General features: G+C 41.6%; 1 protein-coding gene across 1 annotated transcript; it reads right to left on the minus strand.

Annotated features, from left to right (window-relative positions):
* Positions 1-1,083: 1,083 nt before the first annotated feature.
* Positions 1,084-16,235, minus strand: LOC143285736 (uncharacterized). The gene is made up of 5 exons (XM_076593148.1): positions 15,916-16,235; positions 13,391-13,503; positions 11,887-11,971; positions 11,018-11,188; positions 1,084-8,250 (listed from the first exon to the last, which is right to left on the minus strand). Exons 3-5 carry the CDS (start codon positions 11,966-11,968, stop codon positions 8,159-8,161), a joined length of 345 nt encoding a protein of 114 aa, XP_076449263.1. The 5' UTR covers positions 11,969-11,971; positions 13,391-13,503; positions 15,916-16,235; the 3' UTR covers positions 1,084-8,158.
* Positions 16,236-17,500: the final 1,265 nt, after the last annotated feature.

Raw genomic sequence — 17,500 nt, forward strand, 5'->3', positions numbered from 1 at the left:
CGTTCCATGAGTATTCACAGGATATGTTGCAAAGTTAGGATGCGATAGCCGCTTACCTTACGAAGGTACAACCCTCCTTTGGGTATGGGTTTTATGGAGCCGTGACAAACAGGCTGACTGGGCGAAAAGAAATAAGATCATAATGGCCTGTTTTCATCCTGCCCTCAAAGAAAAGAGGGGAGAAAAAGGAAATTAGTCCAACATGTACAAGAGAGTTTCAGTTTTTCATTTTCAATTTCTCCAGAAGGCGTCCCCGCGTTCGGACAAATCCACAGACGCTACATGACATCTGTTAGGTAGATGCCTGACAGCAGGATACAGTGCTGCTAACATTGAAATCCCATTCCTCCATATAATTACTGCGTATGTGATTAGCCTTTCTTTGAAAAGAGAGAGACAGAAAGAGAGACAGAGAGAGAGACAGACAGAAGCAGAGAGAGACAGAGTCAGACAGACAGTTGGTTTTAATAACATCTTCATCAGGTGCTTGCCAATGGCAGTAACAACCTTTGCAGAAGACGAGGGTTCCAGCTGATGAGAACACAATAAAAAGAAAAGATGGGCAACAATAACTCTTTTTTTTCTCTTAATGTATTCATTTGTTTGAACAATGCCCATGATATTAACTCAAAACGATTTGAAATGTATGCTTCGTTCTTCAGCCTCCCTGAGAGAGAGACAGAGACAGACAGGCCGATGGACAGACAGAGAAGACAGACACAGAGAGAAAGATAGAATGTACATAATGTAAGTGGCACAGTACGCACAAACCTGTTTCGAGAGAAAGGCCTAGTTATCTTATTTGAGATCATGCTGAAGAACAATCAGTTTGCAAGAAGAAGAAGGAAAGACAGAGAGAGAGGGGGGAGAGAGAGAGAGAGAGAGAGAGAGAGAGAGAGAGAGAGAGAGAGAGAGAAAGAGAGACGACACGACACGACACGACACGAAATTTTATTAACTAGGAAAATGAGATAAACAAGAGAGAGAGAGAGAACCCGTCCCTGACCGTGTAGACGTGTATGCACCCACACCCGCAGCGCGCGCCAACGCACACACACACACACACACACACACACACACAAGTTTCAAGTTTCAAGTTTTAATTATCCTTTCACTCCTATTGGAGTATGGAGGATTACTGCAAAATAATCTTTTCGTGCCCAGAACAAACATTTCCAAATACACAACAATATCACATAAAAGTTGAGAAAACACAAATGTCTTTTAACTCCAAAAGTATAACTAGGCAACATTTGCAAATCTAATCATCTTACTTACAGCTAAAATGACTTTTTTGCCTCCTTTGAGCGTATTACAAAAATTAAAAACCGATTTTGGAGACAAATATTTTTGAGGAACATGTCTATTTCGTAACTGATCATAATTGGGACATTCCATTATAAAATGAAACTCATCACCAATCACAGACATGTTACAAACCTTACAAAGCCGTAACTCTCGTGGTATGCCTTTGTGTCTCCCTGTTTCTATTTCGAGCTTATGATTACTACTTCGAAATCTGAAGAAGCTGATAACATAATTATCAGGCATTTGACATATATTTTTCTCTACCAAATCCACTTTTGAAATTTCGATAAAACAAACATTTACTACTCGCCTCTAGAACATGTCTCCATAGATTTTGAAAACTATCTCTCAAAGCAATGTTGACATTCTTGCAGAAAGATTCCCTCTTCAAGAAGAATTGAGCATCCCAAACACAGTCATACCCTGCTTCTATCAAAACTTGTCTGATACAACTCATCCATTTTGAAGAATAAATACCATTTCGATATAAGTCAAGTAATATCAAATATATTTTCCCAGAATATTTTTTGTGTTTGATATCACACACACACACACACACACACACACACACACACACACACACACACTCACACACACACGCCAACGCACACACACTTGGTGGGAGAGGAGTGTGAACGAAAGGGGAAGATCTGTTGTTGTTTTTCTTCCTTTTTTTTTCTTTTTTCGGGGAGGGGGGGGGGGGGAGTCTAACCTATAACCTGCACAAATTTTTAATCGAGTTTTCACTGTCAGTCTTAGCTGCACGCTTTGGTGGACATACCTGAGCTGATGCGGGGAATGAAGCGGATATTGAAGGTTGACCTGGGGATGACGGACGCAATAGCCGAGTGGTTAAATCGTTGGACTTTCAACCTGAGGGTCCCGGGTTCGAATTTTGGTAAAGGCGCCTGGTGGGTAAACGCTGGAGATTTTTCCGATCTCCCACGTCAACATTATGTGCAGATCCGGCCTGCTTGTGCCTGAACCCCTTACGTGTGTTTACGTAAGCAGAAGAACAAATGCGCGCGTTTAAGATCCTGTGATCCATGTCGGCGTTCGGTGGGTTATGGAAACAAGAACATAACCAGCACGCACACGCCTCAAAACGGAGTAAGGCTGTCTACATGGCGGGATAAAAACGGTTATACACGTAAAAGCGCACTCGTGTACATACTACGAGTGAACTGACGTGGGAGTTGCAGCCCACAGACGAAGAAGAAGACCCGGAGAAGGTAGAATAGTATGGCAGATATACGAACTAGGAGGAAGGGGTGTTCTGTTACGCCCCAAATTGTCCGCGACATATTCCGACATTCAGTGCTCAGTCCAAAAGTTATTTGTCATCACCGAGTTGAAAATTTGTAGCCAGTGACGACTGATGTTAACCAGTTGCTTCAGGTACTTTATCTGCTCGACATGGGTGATGTCAGTAATAGCTTAATCTTTAAATAATAATGATGATAATAATTGAAAAAATAACCAATGATAATATAATAATAATTGATAAATAAATAAATAAATCAATGAAAAAATCAATCAATAAAAATAAAAACTCGGGTTTGGATTCACGCGCATGTGTGTGTGTGTGTGTGTGTGCGCGCGCGCGCGCGTCCTAGTTATTTGATATGTAAAATTATTACCGCTGATAGCCGCGCTGACGGAGTGGAAAATGGACACTTGGGCAGCCTGTCACTGAGCATCATAATTTCTGTGTTTGTACTATGCAAAACCTTTTGCAATGTTTGTGGCGTTGTTGTACGTTAGATTGCTTGCTATCATCTGTGCTTTAGCAGAAACCAAACGGGGTATTGAGTTCATGAGTTTTACTCAGTCAATACCAACGGCCGGCCAGCATGTTGCCTACCAAGGCAGCCTACATGGGGAACTAACTCCGCCAACTTTTAAGCTATGTGTTATCTATGGTTTACTCCCTTCAATTCCCTTTCATTCCCGACCATGTATACTATGCTGAGACAGCGTCGGCTGCGCTGGCTGGGCCACGTTCGCCGCATGGAAGATGGTCGCATCCCAAAAGACATCCTTTATGGAGAGCTCGCGTGGCAGGGAAGCATCGGCCGCCCACAGCTGAGATACAATGACGTTTGCAAACGTGACATGAGGCGCTTGAGATCAACTGAGTCCTGGGAGGACCTTGCAGATGACCGCCGCGGCAACAGATGGAGAAGCACTCTCAAGAATCAGCTACGGATTGGTGAGGACAAACTGTCAGCTGCTGCAGCAGAAAAGCGAGCTCGCAGAAAAGGGACGGCAACCAACAGACCAGCATCAGCTTGACATGTGACCGCTGCGACAGAGACTGTCTCTCTCGCATCGGTCTCTGCAGTCACAGGCGACCATGCTTGGTCCAAGCAGACAGCCCAATTAGACATTAGGTCGGATATACTCTGTCCATGGTCAGCCATGAACGAAGGAGGCCTACTACTCCCTTCAGCTAAAGACCTGGCTCAAAGCTCAAAGTCATAAAAAGAACAAAGAGAGATGAGAGAGGCCGAGGGGAAGGGGAAGGTGATGGGGGTGGATAAGCACGTGATGTTTGTCAGGGGCGGGGCGGGCCAGTGGATCTGATTCACACGGACTTACTTTCGTGATGATGTGAGCCGTATAAAGTCGTGGTGTATTCACCGGTCACTGGGGGGTTTAGTGGGGAAAACGTTTCAGCAAAGTGGTGTGTCCTTGACAAATACACTTTACTCCGATTTTCCTCACTCCACCCAGGTGTATCTGACTCAGGTTGGGGAACGAAAACGGCAAAAAGACACACGGCCGTCAGTGGAGAATAAATTCACTGCCCCAATGGCCGTAAAAGGCAACTTGACCTTAAGGGCGTAAAGCCGATAGGTCGTTAAACTCCACTCTACCATGGGGCCTTTAACATTTAACCTGATGGTTTTACAGCCAGAGGAATGAATGTATACTGGTGTGAGCTCTGAATACTTTCAAACCAGTCTACCTGCCTCTCAGCTTAGTCACAGTTGTCTGTATGGATAAACTGAACGGTCAGGGTGCAGTGCATCAACCTGTGAATGCAAATCCTTTCATAACTATTTATGTGTTAAAAAAAAACAACTTTTCTACAGTTTCTGTTACAGTCTCCATAACATGTTTTGGGAAAATGGTGTTGAAAAAAAAAATACGTTTGCATGTGCGGTCCATGTGTTGTGTTGTTGCGTTGTTATGTTTTGATACTAAGGGAGGTCACTACAGTGGCCACAGCTACTTTCAATTTCTCCGCGGCCTGAGCGGAGCAGTATTTTACAGTTTCAGTTTCAGTAGCTCAAGGAGGCGTCACTGCGTTCGGACAAATCCATATACGCTACACCACATCTGCCAAGCAGATGCCTGACCAGCAGCGTAACCCAACGTGCTTAGTCAGGCCTTGAGGGAAAAAAAAGGTGAATAAATGATAGATAAGCTTACACAAAAGAAATAAATTAATAATAACTATAAGTTAAAAAAACAAACAAAAAAAAACAATGATGATAAATAAGCAGATAGATGTAAAACATGAAGACACACATTCACATATACACCCACACATGCATAACAGATATGCACCGAACATGCAGTTTCAGAGATATGAAAGCACAGTCAAATACATATAAACGTACATGAGCTTCAACACACACACACACACCACACACATTACCCTGCACCTCCTCTACCCCCCTCCTCCACACACTCATTTCTAGTCTACGTATCACAGCTTCCACGGCACACACACACACACACACACACAGATGAACACTTACTTGTACAAGCACACACACATATGCCCATATCTCCACACACATATATACAAAGATATATATATATATATATATATACGTTCCAATATCCTGTTGCTCCCACAGTGTAGGCATGCATATGCTCACATACCTCATCCTCTACCCCACCTCCCCCCGCACCCCCACCTCCCCCTCACACATACACACACACACACAGACACACACGCACGTGCACAGAACTCTACTGACACTTGTGTACACTTACACTCTCGCGCATGCACAAAAGCACTCAAAAATACAGACCCACACATGCACACACACACACACATACACACACGCACAGAGGCTGCCACTGACTGGCCGCAAGAGGGATGGGAAAAGATCTCTGATGCCAAGAACGTGGCGTCTAGTGTGTTGCTCAGTCTATTGTATTTGGAAAAGCCCACAGAGACTCTGTTCCGTTTTGAAGAAATTTGCGCAATGTTGGTTTGGAAATGATGCCGATATTTGATTTGCAAAGCATCGTGCTCTACCTTTCATGTTAGACCTACGGCCACTCCCTCTCTCTGCTTTTATTTCTTTGAGGCGATCGATGGTGTGATGGCCTTGTACGGTGCAGGTATTAGTCACCTGCCAGAGACTGCTCCAGTGGGTCACGGTATAGTTATCAAAATCATCTAGAAAAATAAAGGAGAACTTCTAAAAAGTAGATCACTCGTAACTGTCCTGAGCTTTAAAGCAGCATTGGAGAGCTTTCCTAAAGAAAATATTATTCAAAACTGATAGGGCAAAGCTGAGCAGATGGACTCCAGAGTACAGCAGTCCAGACAGTGGCCACATGAAACGGACGAAAACAGAACAGAAAATGTTCATCTTCACTCCTTTCTCTGTTGGCCAGTGACCTAATGACAGACAGAAGGGGTTCAATTCTGTTGCAGAACAAAGGCTCAAATAAATGAACACAGTGATCAAGGAAGGATGGACATGTTATTCATTCATTTTTGTATCACTTATTTTATCTGTAGATGAGTTTTTTTGATGAGCCTAAAGAAAATTGTCTGTTTTCGTTGTTTGAAGCAGACAGTATAGTATTTTCAACTGGAAGACTGTTCAGTTTTTTAAGCAACGGGTTATGAGGAGAGGGGAACTACACTCTTTCACATCAGGCCAACTGGATGCGAGATAGTTTATACTTATCAGGCCATTGTTTTGCAAAGGACATTGGATGTGCACTTTCCATTTTCTGCCAGTGTTTATATTTAGGATAGAACACAGATCTTTCCCTTCAGGCTCAAACCTTATTAGTCCTAACATATGTAGTTGTTGTATGCCAAATAAAATTAATGTACTGAAACAATAATGGAAAAGAGATAAGACCCATAACAGGTCATACACACAGAGAATATTTATGATTGTCAACTCTGGTCATTGTTGATGTTCTTGATCTGGTTTTATTTCATCAAAGCTGTTTTAATTTTCAGTATTTTATCTTTGTCCCCATCATCTGTGTTGTCATAAAATGAAAATGGTTGTTGCAGAAGCAGGTGACAACTTTTCCTATCATTATTTTTTGCCGATTATGAGGTTTGATATGTGTCTAAAGCATGCGCACACGCGCGCACACACACACACACAACTGAAATGTGCTTACCAAATCTTTAATAATCAATTTTTACAGACATACTGATTAATGAATTCAAATAAATCTTTAGTAATCAATTCTTACAATATACTGATTAATGAAGTCAAACTAATCAATTCATGCACACATTATACTGATTAGTAAATTCAAACTAAACGTTACATCTAATAAAGAAAAAGTGCTTCCCATGCCTTCAGTGAGGACATGTATGGTCAAGAAGTTACTTTCACAACCATTACCACTGAAATGCCAGTGGGTGAAGGAAGTTTACAAGAAGGGGACTGGGGGAGAGGGGGGTTGTGTGCATGCATTCTTTTTATCTTATTTTTCATTTTTAATTTCATGTGTGATCATGCAATCCAGAGCATTTCTTAAAACCCATGTTTGCATTGGCATTTATTAAGTACTCTCTGAAAGCATATGATTCAATGTTTAATAACAGATTCAACATCCACAAAATAACAGCGTTACCCACCACTGCCCCTTTCTTTAAAAATAATGCAGAAAATACTCATATACAAAAAAAAGCAGCTGACTGTTTAATCAATGCAAAACATTACATGAGCTAGTTTGTTTTGCATGCAAAAATTCTAATGGATTGGCATAGCATGTGTACTAGTCCACTAAAATCAGGGTAGAAAGATATGTGAATAATATATCATGAGGAATTCATGGTGATCAACACAGGCAAGAATCTTGCTCCAGCAATTGTTTTGTTTTGCTTTTCCCCACAGAATCAGCACAATCAAATCTATCACAGCAGCAGCTCATTTCTTTTCAAAGGCAGGCTTTTTTCAGTTATTTTTTATCTCTTCACAAATTTTGCCATATTACATGAACTTTTTTCTTTCTTTTTTTTAAAGAAAAGCATATTGCAGAAGGTAGGTAACAATCATCCAAATAACATCAAAACAACACAGATTATGTAGAGCCAAAATTATGCAGTCTTAACATGCATCTTTGAGGGGAAAAAATGTTCCACAACTAATAGACATTAGCATTCAGAAACTATAAAAGGGAAAAGATAAAAATCAAAATTAAACAAACCCAAAGGTCAGAAACAAAAAGAAATGGTCAGCTGTGCTGCTTTACAACACTATAGTAGCAATGTAATAAAAATCAATGAGAATTTCTTCAGCAAACAACTAAACAAGAAAGCAAAAGGAAAGGGAAAACTTGAGACCCTTCACCCCCACCACCTGCACTTGAAATAACAAAGAAAAAGAAAACTAGTGAAAGAAAAACACAAATCAACTAAATCACACACACACATACAAATAAAGACCTGAACAGAAAATAAAACACAAGACCAGCAGGGTTGCCAAAATCAGACCAAACAAAATCAGTCAGTGGAAAAAATAATCAGATATTTGAACCATTTCAGTGCTCTGGATGCTGAAAGTATATGGATGAAGCAAGCTGGGAAGTTTCACAGATCACTGCAAGGAATTCATGACAGTGCTCACTTGTAGCAGCTCTTGGGCAGGTTAAAGGCATCGGGATCTGTCAGTTTTGGTTGGTATGCTGAGAACATGTACAGCTGGTTCAACTCCTCTGCAACACACACATGCATAAACACATGACAAATGTGGACATCTTCTTCTTCAATCATGGGCTGCTACTCCTACGTTCACTAGTATGTACACAAGTGGGCTTTTACGTGCATGACCGTTTTTACCCCACCATGTAGGCAGCCATACTGGGTATGGGGTGGGTGTATGCTGGATTTGTTCTATTTCCATAACCCTCCAAATGCTGACATGGATTACAGGATCTTTCACGTGAGTGTTTGATCTTCTGCTTGCGTATACACACAAAGAGGGTTGAGGAACAAGCAGGTCTGCACATGTTGACCTGGGAGATAAAAAAAAAAATCTCCACCCTTTACCCATCAGGCGCTGTTACCAAGATTCGAACCCAGGACCCTCAGATTGAAAGTCCAACGCTTTAACCACTTGGCTACTGCGCACGTCAAAAGTATATATACGATTCTAATGCTGATTCTGATTCTCTCTCTGTCTCTGTCTCTGTCTCACACACACACACACACACACGTCTCTCTCTCTCTCTCTCTCTCACACACACACACACACACACACACACACACTTTCAGTCCCATAATCCACTGTTGGGCAATGGTGGGTAAGTTTTTTTGAAAGTTTTAACATCACTGTCAACGTGGTTAACGTAAGAGTATCCCCCCTCCACATCAGCCTTCCCTCTGCCTTGTAGTGAGTGAAACTGGGTTGTGTCACATGCTTCTGATAGTGAATAAACATGCATCCCTGATGTTTTGATAATGGAAAGAAGCACTGTAGGTTTACTGAGTGGGTCCCTGGAGCATTCTTAAAGCTATCCGGACAAAGGAATGCTCATGCATTCCTACACAAAACGTATTCGGATTCGGACGAAGGAATGGAATAGCATTCTCCGAAAGTAAAATTCCATCATGCGCTGTACACGTGATTTTGTGATTAGCCAAGCAGAGTGCGCTATTCTGGGTCACTCCACAATCGAACAGTATGACTGGTCAGCCTGGGATATGTGGCCTGTCTCGCACACACGCTGACAAAATCACTGACTGGTCGTCTGCTCGCGTGCCAGCCTGTTAGCAAAGCAGGCTCTTCTCAGAATGTTGTGAAGAGAACAAGGCAGTGACGGCAACATTTTAGGGTTGCCGAAGTACTTGAAATGCTACAAACTGAAGGGTCGGACATTGTATAGGTGGATGATGATGAAGAAGAAAGCGAATTTAATGCAGAAAGCGAGCATGGGTATGGTGATTCGGGGTGAAAAATTGGCAGTATTTTCTACATATGGCAAAACTGTAAAAATAAGAAGAGAAATTTGATTTTTTTTATATATATATATATATGTAATAGCTCAACACGTAATAAACCAGTTCTGCAAGTTTCATTTTCTTACACAGCATTTTGTATTTTTTGTAATTTTTTTCCAAACCCTTACAAATGGGCCGTCTGTGGGGAAAAGCAAGGGAGAAAACTTGTCGTCCCAAGTGAGTTAACAGACAGTGAATCCTGTATGGGAGCGTTATCATCTGTCATGACGATGTGTTTCCCTTGGCCACTTCTTGGCCCACAGACAATTTTGACAAAAAGAATAGATAAGCCTGGCTTTGTATGTGTAAGAGCAATGCCGCATTGGAGTGACCTTCCAAGGGACCCACTAGAACTAAGGTTAAACTAAAAGAGTGCCTGGGACCCAAAAGATTTTTAATTTACCAGAAGCCCTGTTCATGCTGGTATTAACCAAGCAAATTTCACATCTATGACCTAAAAGTGAGACCGTTCAGAATGTGTGTGATGGCCAAAGTCAGCTATGACTAACAACATGGTGTCAGTCTGCTGACTTTTATTCTAAGAGTTTGTCCTGAACCATTTTTGCCTGTTTGTGAAACCTGACAAGTATTACCGAAAACTGTGACAAGCTTTTAGAGGATAACATGGGGCTTTCCTCATACTGAATATCAACTGAACAAGGAATTTATCTGTGATTGTCATGCTGGCATACACTTCTTCCTCCACCTGGTTAACAGACTGATGTGACTACCTTTCAAAAAATTATATAACCTGGTCAGTTTGGCACATCAGTATGGTGATGGAATACCTTTTAGTTTCAATTTTGCTATCTGGAAGCTATTTGAATGCTCAATGAATCAACCATGTGCACATCTACAGCAAAAACAAAAAACAAAAACAACAAAAAAACAAAAAAACACCCGCCAATCATCTTGTTCGTTCATGGGCTGCAGCTCCCACATTCACTCGTATGAACAAAAGTGGGCTTTTACGTGTATGACCGTTTTTACCCCACCATGTAGACATGTAGCCATGTATTATTTTCAAAGCATCTTTTCTTTTTAAGTATACAGAGTACACTCTTTGCATCATCATCAAATTGCTGTGTGATGCGGTTCATCACACAACACCAGCTGGTCAACTGTCCACACAAAAACCATGCCCACTGCAAGCAAAGTTTCCTCAATGTCTCTGCACAAAGTAGCACAGCCAGTGGACTGATCATTTGATGCAACTCTCATGTGCATGCGCGCACACACACACACACACACACACACACTTATGAAATTCACTTGAATACACACAAACACACACATACACGCACCCATGTGCACACACAACCTAATACACACACGCACAACTAGACACACACACACACACACACACAGTGACACACACAAACACACACACACACACACAACCTGAAACACACATGCACAACTACACACACACACACACACACACACACACACACACACACACACACACCCTGATACACTCACTGTTGTTAGGAAATCCAACACCCTCCACAAGTGGCACACAGCTATTCTTGGACACGGCGAGAGTGGCGATCATGCTAGTGCTGTTCTTTGTGAGTTTGAACCTCCATCCATCATAAGGCAAGCCACCAGACATTGGGCCCATGTAGGTGGAGCCCAAATATTCTGCATCGTCTGGAGGGAAATAATAGAAATAAACATACAATACATCAAGCGGTCTGTGTGTGTGTGTGGATATGTCTAAAAATTAAGCATACATATTCAGGACTGTCCGGGAATAACTTACACATATATTTTACAATGTTTCAAATCTTGCGGGATGGTGGATATACTGGTTTGTTGGTTACCAATCACAGGTGCAGTTCTTGAAATCACCTGGGGATAGCAAATATAGATGTACAGCAACAGAAGACACGGAAGACACAAAAATGAAACACGAACTTTAGTGTCATCTGGAAAGAGCAGGAATAATCAAATATACAGTACTTACAGAGAAAAAAAACTCAGTGATTCTGGATTCATTCTGTGTGTTTCTTCTGGGGGAGGGTGGGGGGGGGGGTCACTAAGCTGCATGCTTTGAGTTTTGCGGACTTTGTTTGAGTGCTGTAGTTACTCAACCAATGCATTTGTTGTGGAATATCTAACGCCCTTGAACTCATCTGGACCTGGGCAAGGTTGCATAAGTGATCTCAGCAGCAATAAGTTTGCCTAGTGTAAAGAATTTTCCAAAGTCTACGCTAATTCTACAGACTTATCAAAAGCCTTAATGCAGAGCAAAAACATAGCTCCGCTAGGATGGTTCATGCAACCTTCAGCCCTAGCTTACGTTACAAACTTTGTGCTGTAAGTGACAGTGATCAAAGCATACTAACCTGGAATACATTGCACAAGAGCCATACTGTAAGGCATCTTGAAGCAGTAATCGGGAGCAGCGGCAGGCACAACATACAGCATATCCTGCAACAGCAGCACAGAGCACATTCATGAACAGCATGGAAGCTTTAAGATTAACTTAAAAAAACTGAAAAAAAAATTATACTCAAGAGTGTTCCTGGGAAATTCGTGATTTTACATATACATAATGTACATGTAAAAGTAATGAAAAAAGCACCTCACAAGCATGTGTCCCAAATTTTCTTTACTGTGGTTTTGGTGGACAGTGCACATGTTCGCAGATGACATAGATCTACTAGGAGGCAGCAACAAAGAACTACAAGACCTCACCAAGAGACTAGAAGGAAGAGCAGGTGCATACGGAATGGAAGTGAGCACCGAGAAAAGCAAAGTGTTGGTAAACAGCTCAACCAACACCCAAGCTCAAATCTTCATGAACGGACAACAACTTGAAGAAGTGGATGCTTTCAAATATCTCGGCACCACCCTCACAAACGACGGTCGCTCAACAACTGAAATAAAGATTAGGATAGCGATCGGAACATCAGCAATGGCTAAGCTCAGCAAGATTTGGAAGAACAGAGAGATCAGCTTTCCAACAAAGATCAAACTGTACCGATCCCTTGTGCTATCCATACTGCTGTATGGATGTGAAAGTTGGACTTTAACAGCAGAGACTACTAGGAAAGTCCAGACGTTCGAGACAAAATGCTTCAGACGATTGCTTGGAATCTCATGGAAGGACAGAAAGACCAATGACTTTGTCAAGAGCCAAATAACCATGCTAGCGGGTCCACTGGAACCACTCAAGGAATGGACCAATATGGATAGCGCTACGCTGATACGACAGGCAGAAGATAGAACCGGATGGCGTCGTCTGACTACGGAATCGTCCCTCATGTCTCCTCTATGCCCATCCCGGGCAGAAGAATGAATGGAATGGAATGGAATGCACATGTTGCAACACACAGGTGCTAGTGTTGCACTGTCTGAACACCACACACATTCTGTGTCGCACAGCACAAAAGTCATCCGCTAGAATTCACTCCCTTGATATTTCTGAGTGAGAAATGGTGGTGGTGGTGTGTGTGTGTGTGTGTGTGTGTGTGTGTGTGTGTGTGTGTGATTTTTTTATTTGGGGGAGAGGGGGATCTTTCTTGTTTTATTTTGTATTTTAGTCCTCAGCTGCATGCAAGTACACAGAGCATCTTGGGGTGGTTGTTTTCTCATACATGTGTTGTATATGTGTAAGTTGCACCACATTTTTTTAAGTTGATAATGTTAAATATAAAAAAGCATATTCTACAGAAAAGAAAATATTTTTATGAATCTATACCTTTCTTTTATACCTTTTCAAATGTGTTTTAGGAAAGCAGCATGACATATAGATTTATATAATTTATTATGCTTTTGCGACTATGCTAACACCTTCAAAAGTTTTGGGCTCACTTTAACCTTTGTTATGATTTTTGTCCAACTCACCTTGTCAAAGTCAATCAAAACCTTTTGGTTCAATTTCTGGAACCAGAACTCACAGAGTAATTCATCATCACTTGCTGCTTTTTGTCATAGTCCATCTGAACATCAAGCATAAGCTGCAACACACAACCAAGAGTACACCATGAACACAACTTGAACTGCATCACCTGTTGAACTGCTTCATCAACAAGCTGGGATTATATAACTGCTGTATTATATATAATACTGTGTGTATGTGTATGGTTTTTACCCTACCATATGGAAAATCATTTGCGTGTGTGTGTGTGTGCATGTGTGAGTGTGTATGTGTGCGTGTGTTCTGTTGGCTTTGTTTGTGAGTGTGAGTGAGTGAGTGTGTGTGTGTGTGTGTGTGTGTGCGTGTTGTTGTCTTCAGTTTAACGTCTTTCCACTTGAAGTGATATTAGATGTGTGCGTGTGTGCATGCATGTGTGTGTGCCTCTGTATGTGCACCCTCATGCATGTTGTCAAGTCTTTTTTCTGCCAGGTTGTATGGAATTGCAGGCCATATAGTTCTAATTGTCTTTCAACAACATCACAATGTATTAAGATGGTGGAGTGATAGCCTAGAGGTAACGCATCTGCCTAGGAACGCTCTGGTTCATGGCACAGTCGCCAGTATTTTCTCCCCCTTCACTTGACCTTGAGTGGAGGTCTGGACGCTAGTCATTCGGATAAGACAAACTGAGGTCCAGTGTGCAGCATGCACTTAGCGCACATAAAAGAACCCATGGCTACAAAAGAGTTGTCCCTGGCAAAATTCTGTAGAAAAATCCATTTCGATAGGAAAAACTAATTAAAAAAAAAAAAACTGCAGGCAGGAAAAAAAAAAATGGGTGGCACTCTCGGTGCAGTGATGCACTCTCCCTGGGGAGAGCAGCCCAAATTTCATACAGAGAAATCTGTTGTGACAAAAAGAGTAATACAATACAATACAAAACAACTCAATACAAGATTCTCTCTCTCTCTTCAACTGGCTGCTTTATTTCCACATCACCAGAAATTTTCAATGGTCACTCAGAGGAAGCTAACATGTCTGGAATAAGATGCACACACACACATGCACACACACACACACACACACACACACACACATATGACTGCACAAATGGTCGAGGACCATACACATTAAAAAAAAAAGGAACGTGGACATAAATATACGATTATATAGCTAACTGACATTTATCACATTTTGGTGGAGGACTGGGGGGGGGGGGGGGGGGGGGGGGGTTGAAACCACTGGGGAGGACACAACACACTGTTTTTAGTTTTAAAATATTGCAACTACAAAATTTTGTAAATCATTGTTGAAATGAAAATAAGAACAGAACTTTTTTTTTTGCAAGGGTGAGAAAAAAGGTTTGTAAAAAAGCATATTGTAGATGGTAAAACCATTGTGCACTCCTGTTAATCAATATTTCAGTGAACTGTTTATGCATGGAAATGGAAAGGCCAAGTGGTTAAACCTTTGCACTTTCAGTTACAGCATCCCAGGGGTCCTGGTTCATTCCTGGTATTGGCTGACTGAAACAACCTGCCTGAAACAGCTATAGCAGCAGACACCTTGGACACCTTTAAGTCTAGGGTGCCCCCCCAGTCAGTAGTTAATTAGATAATAGGTCCCCTACCCCCCCCCCCCCCCCCCCTCCTCCTCCCCACCCCCTCTCTTACCCCAATACTTTTGGGTTTTTTAATTTATTTTTGGGGCCCTGCTGTCTTAGATCAGCAAGGGACCGGCTAGCTCGGAAGGGCGAAAAGTGAAGTGATAGTAGCCTGCCGGAGAACCCACTTAGAGTAGGACTAGGTTTTCATCCTCACTAATAGGTCTGTCGCTTTCTGTAGTTTGTTTTTCTTTCATCGCAACCCAACAAAAACGGCGTAAAAATCAAATTGATGATTGTGGCCGTCAACGCAGTGAAAGTGAAAGTGAAACAGACATGTCGACCTGCTGTTGTGCCAGAACCCCCTTTGCAGTTATAGACTTATACCATGTAGATCAATTTTTTATGCACATTAAAGAGCTTGTTGTCCATGCCTGGTGGGTTATTACTCATAGAATCACAGAAATGTCCAGCATGCACCAACTACATGATAACTGAGGAAGTAGTGGTTGGTTGTGCAGTTGGAAAAATTATCACTGCCATCCATGCAGACAAAGCTGGCAAATCATTACAAGAAAAACATAGGGTAAACCGTAAAGTGAGTTCTTTTAATTCAAAGGTTTTGTATCTTATGTCTTATTTTGATAAATTCCGTTTCATATTCTGTATCAGAACTCATTTACATACCCAAAGCAAATTTTCCAATATTTTCTTAAGAGTTTGTTGCCAGAGTGTATTTTTGTTTGTTTCTTTTTATGTTGTTGTTTGTTGTTTTCAAATGCGTTTCGGTCAAGAGAGTAGAGATTGACATTTACAAGCATGGTGAGTGAGCAACAAACACAGACAGACAGACAGACAGACACAGAGAGAGAGAGTAACCCGTTTACTACATAATAATTTCAAACTTACCGTCTCTTCCGAGTTAATCGATCCCAGGGGGGTCATAATGGCCGAGTACTGCTTTGGCAAGCAGCACCTTTGTGGCGCCTCCATAACCTTCACGGGACCCCCGCTGACTGAAGTGACCGCCACCACAGCAACGAAAAGAGCGATATGCAGCTTCATTTTGGCACAAAACGTTAGTCGGGATGTTGATGCTTCTGATGACAACTTTTTCGAAGAATGAACTGGCACCGTCTCAGTTGCACCGATCTTAAAAAACCTGCCAATGATGTCAATCGTCGCAGTCACGAGACTGACAACGTGCTTCCGCTCTATTTTTAGAGAAAAGGCGAGATGTCAGGTGAAGGATTCAGTTTGGTGACTGCGAATGTGTCGGTGTGTGTTGGGGGATGGGGGTGGGAGGTGTCGTAACGTGGTGTGGTGTGATGCGATGTGGTGTGATGTCTGTCAATGGTGTTACGATGTCGAGTCAATCTGTCACAGTGTCCCACACCTTTGCCTTCTGTCACTGATGTCGTTGAATTAAACAGCTGATTTTGTGAAGCTGTATTAATTTACCAGAAACAGTCATTAGGAAGTTCAACGAGTTTTATTTCAACCACTCTGCTCCGCTGACAACCCGACGATCTAGTTTGCTGGATAGCTTCCTATTGATTTAAAATCTCTCTCTGTCTGTCTCTGTCTCTGTCTCAGTCTCTCTCTCTCTCTCTCTCTCTCTCTCTCTCTTTGCCGTCTCTCTACAGTCTATTTCTGTCTCTCCTACCTTTCTGTCGACCACTTTCCGTTTCATCACAGTCTACTGTTGTCCAAACTGTCATAAAATGTCACATACGAAGTTTTGTGAAAATTTTGGGCCTGTGTGTTTCTTGTTGGACTGTTGCAAGTCTTGTGTGTTCTGTCGTTTTGTGCAGTTTTACGTGTAGTCGGCAGCATGAAGCGTTTGAAATATGGAACATAATTTACCTAACTATATTTGAATCAACATAACTCTCATTCAATAACTAAACGTGTATTAAACCCAGAGTCTGAATAGCCTGTTGCGATCATGTGTGTGGTGTGATGTCCCTAGATTTGGAGTATCGTGGGGTCGGTGTTTGTGTAGATTTTTGTTGTTTAATGAAAGGCGAACCTCACTGGAAGTTTTCAAAAGAAAGAAATGATAAAATAAATGAAACATTTTGAGCGATAAAAATAAACTAATGATAAAAGTATGGTTCACTTTCGAAGTCGTGTGATTGAGTGTGTGTTTGGTGGATAAGGCCCATCAACTTTTAGTTGAATTAGATAAGTGGCACCGATTACATCACGTCCCAGACATACCGACAAATCATTCAAACGAGTCAATTTGTAAACATTTTTATCTGCCAATGGAGTAAAAGAAGTAACCAAAATTCACATTAAAACTAAACAATGACGTCGGAAAAATTCTTCATCAAAAAATTGTCATTGCCCATTAGTTTCATTTGATAGTGGATCATTCAGTTTTTTAGTAATCCCACACCACACAAAACACACAACACACAAAGCCATGACCGGCATACGACCGAAAATAAAACCACACTGCTCCAAAGACATGAAATGCGCTAAAACA

This window comes from Babylonia areolata, chromosome 1 (genome assembly GCF_041734735.1).
Source record: "Babylonia areolata isolate BAREFJ2019XMU chromosome 1, ASM4173473v1, whole genome shotgun sequence".
Taxonomy (NCBI): domain Eukaryota; kingdom Metazoa; phylum Mollusca; class Gastropoda; order Neogastropoda; family Buccinidae; genus Babylonia; species Babylonia areolata.

Coding starts and splice junctions, on each gene's coding strand:
- LOC143285736 (XM_076593148.1), bottom strand. CDS start 11,968: ATGCTGTATGTTGTGCCTGCCGCTGCTCCCGATTACTGCTTCAAGATG. Junction 11,189..11,886: donor TCTTGTGCAATGTATTCCAG/GTTAGTATGCTT, acceptor ATTTCCCTCCAG/ACGATGCAGAATATTTGGGC. Junction 8,251..11,017: donor TGTTGGATTTCCTAACAACA/GTGAGTGTATCA, acceptor TGTGTGTTGCAG/AGGAGTTGAACCAGCTGTAC.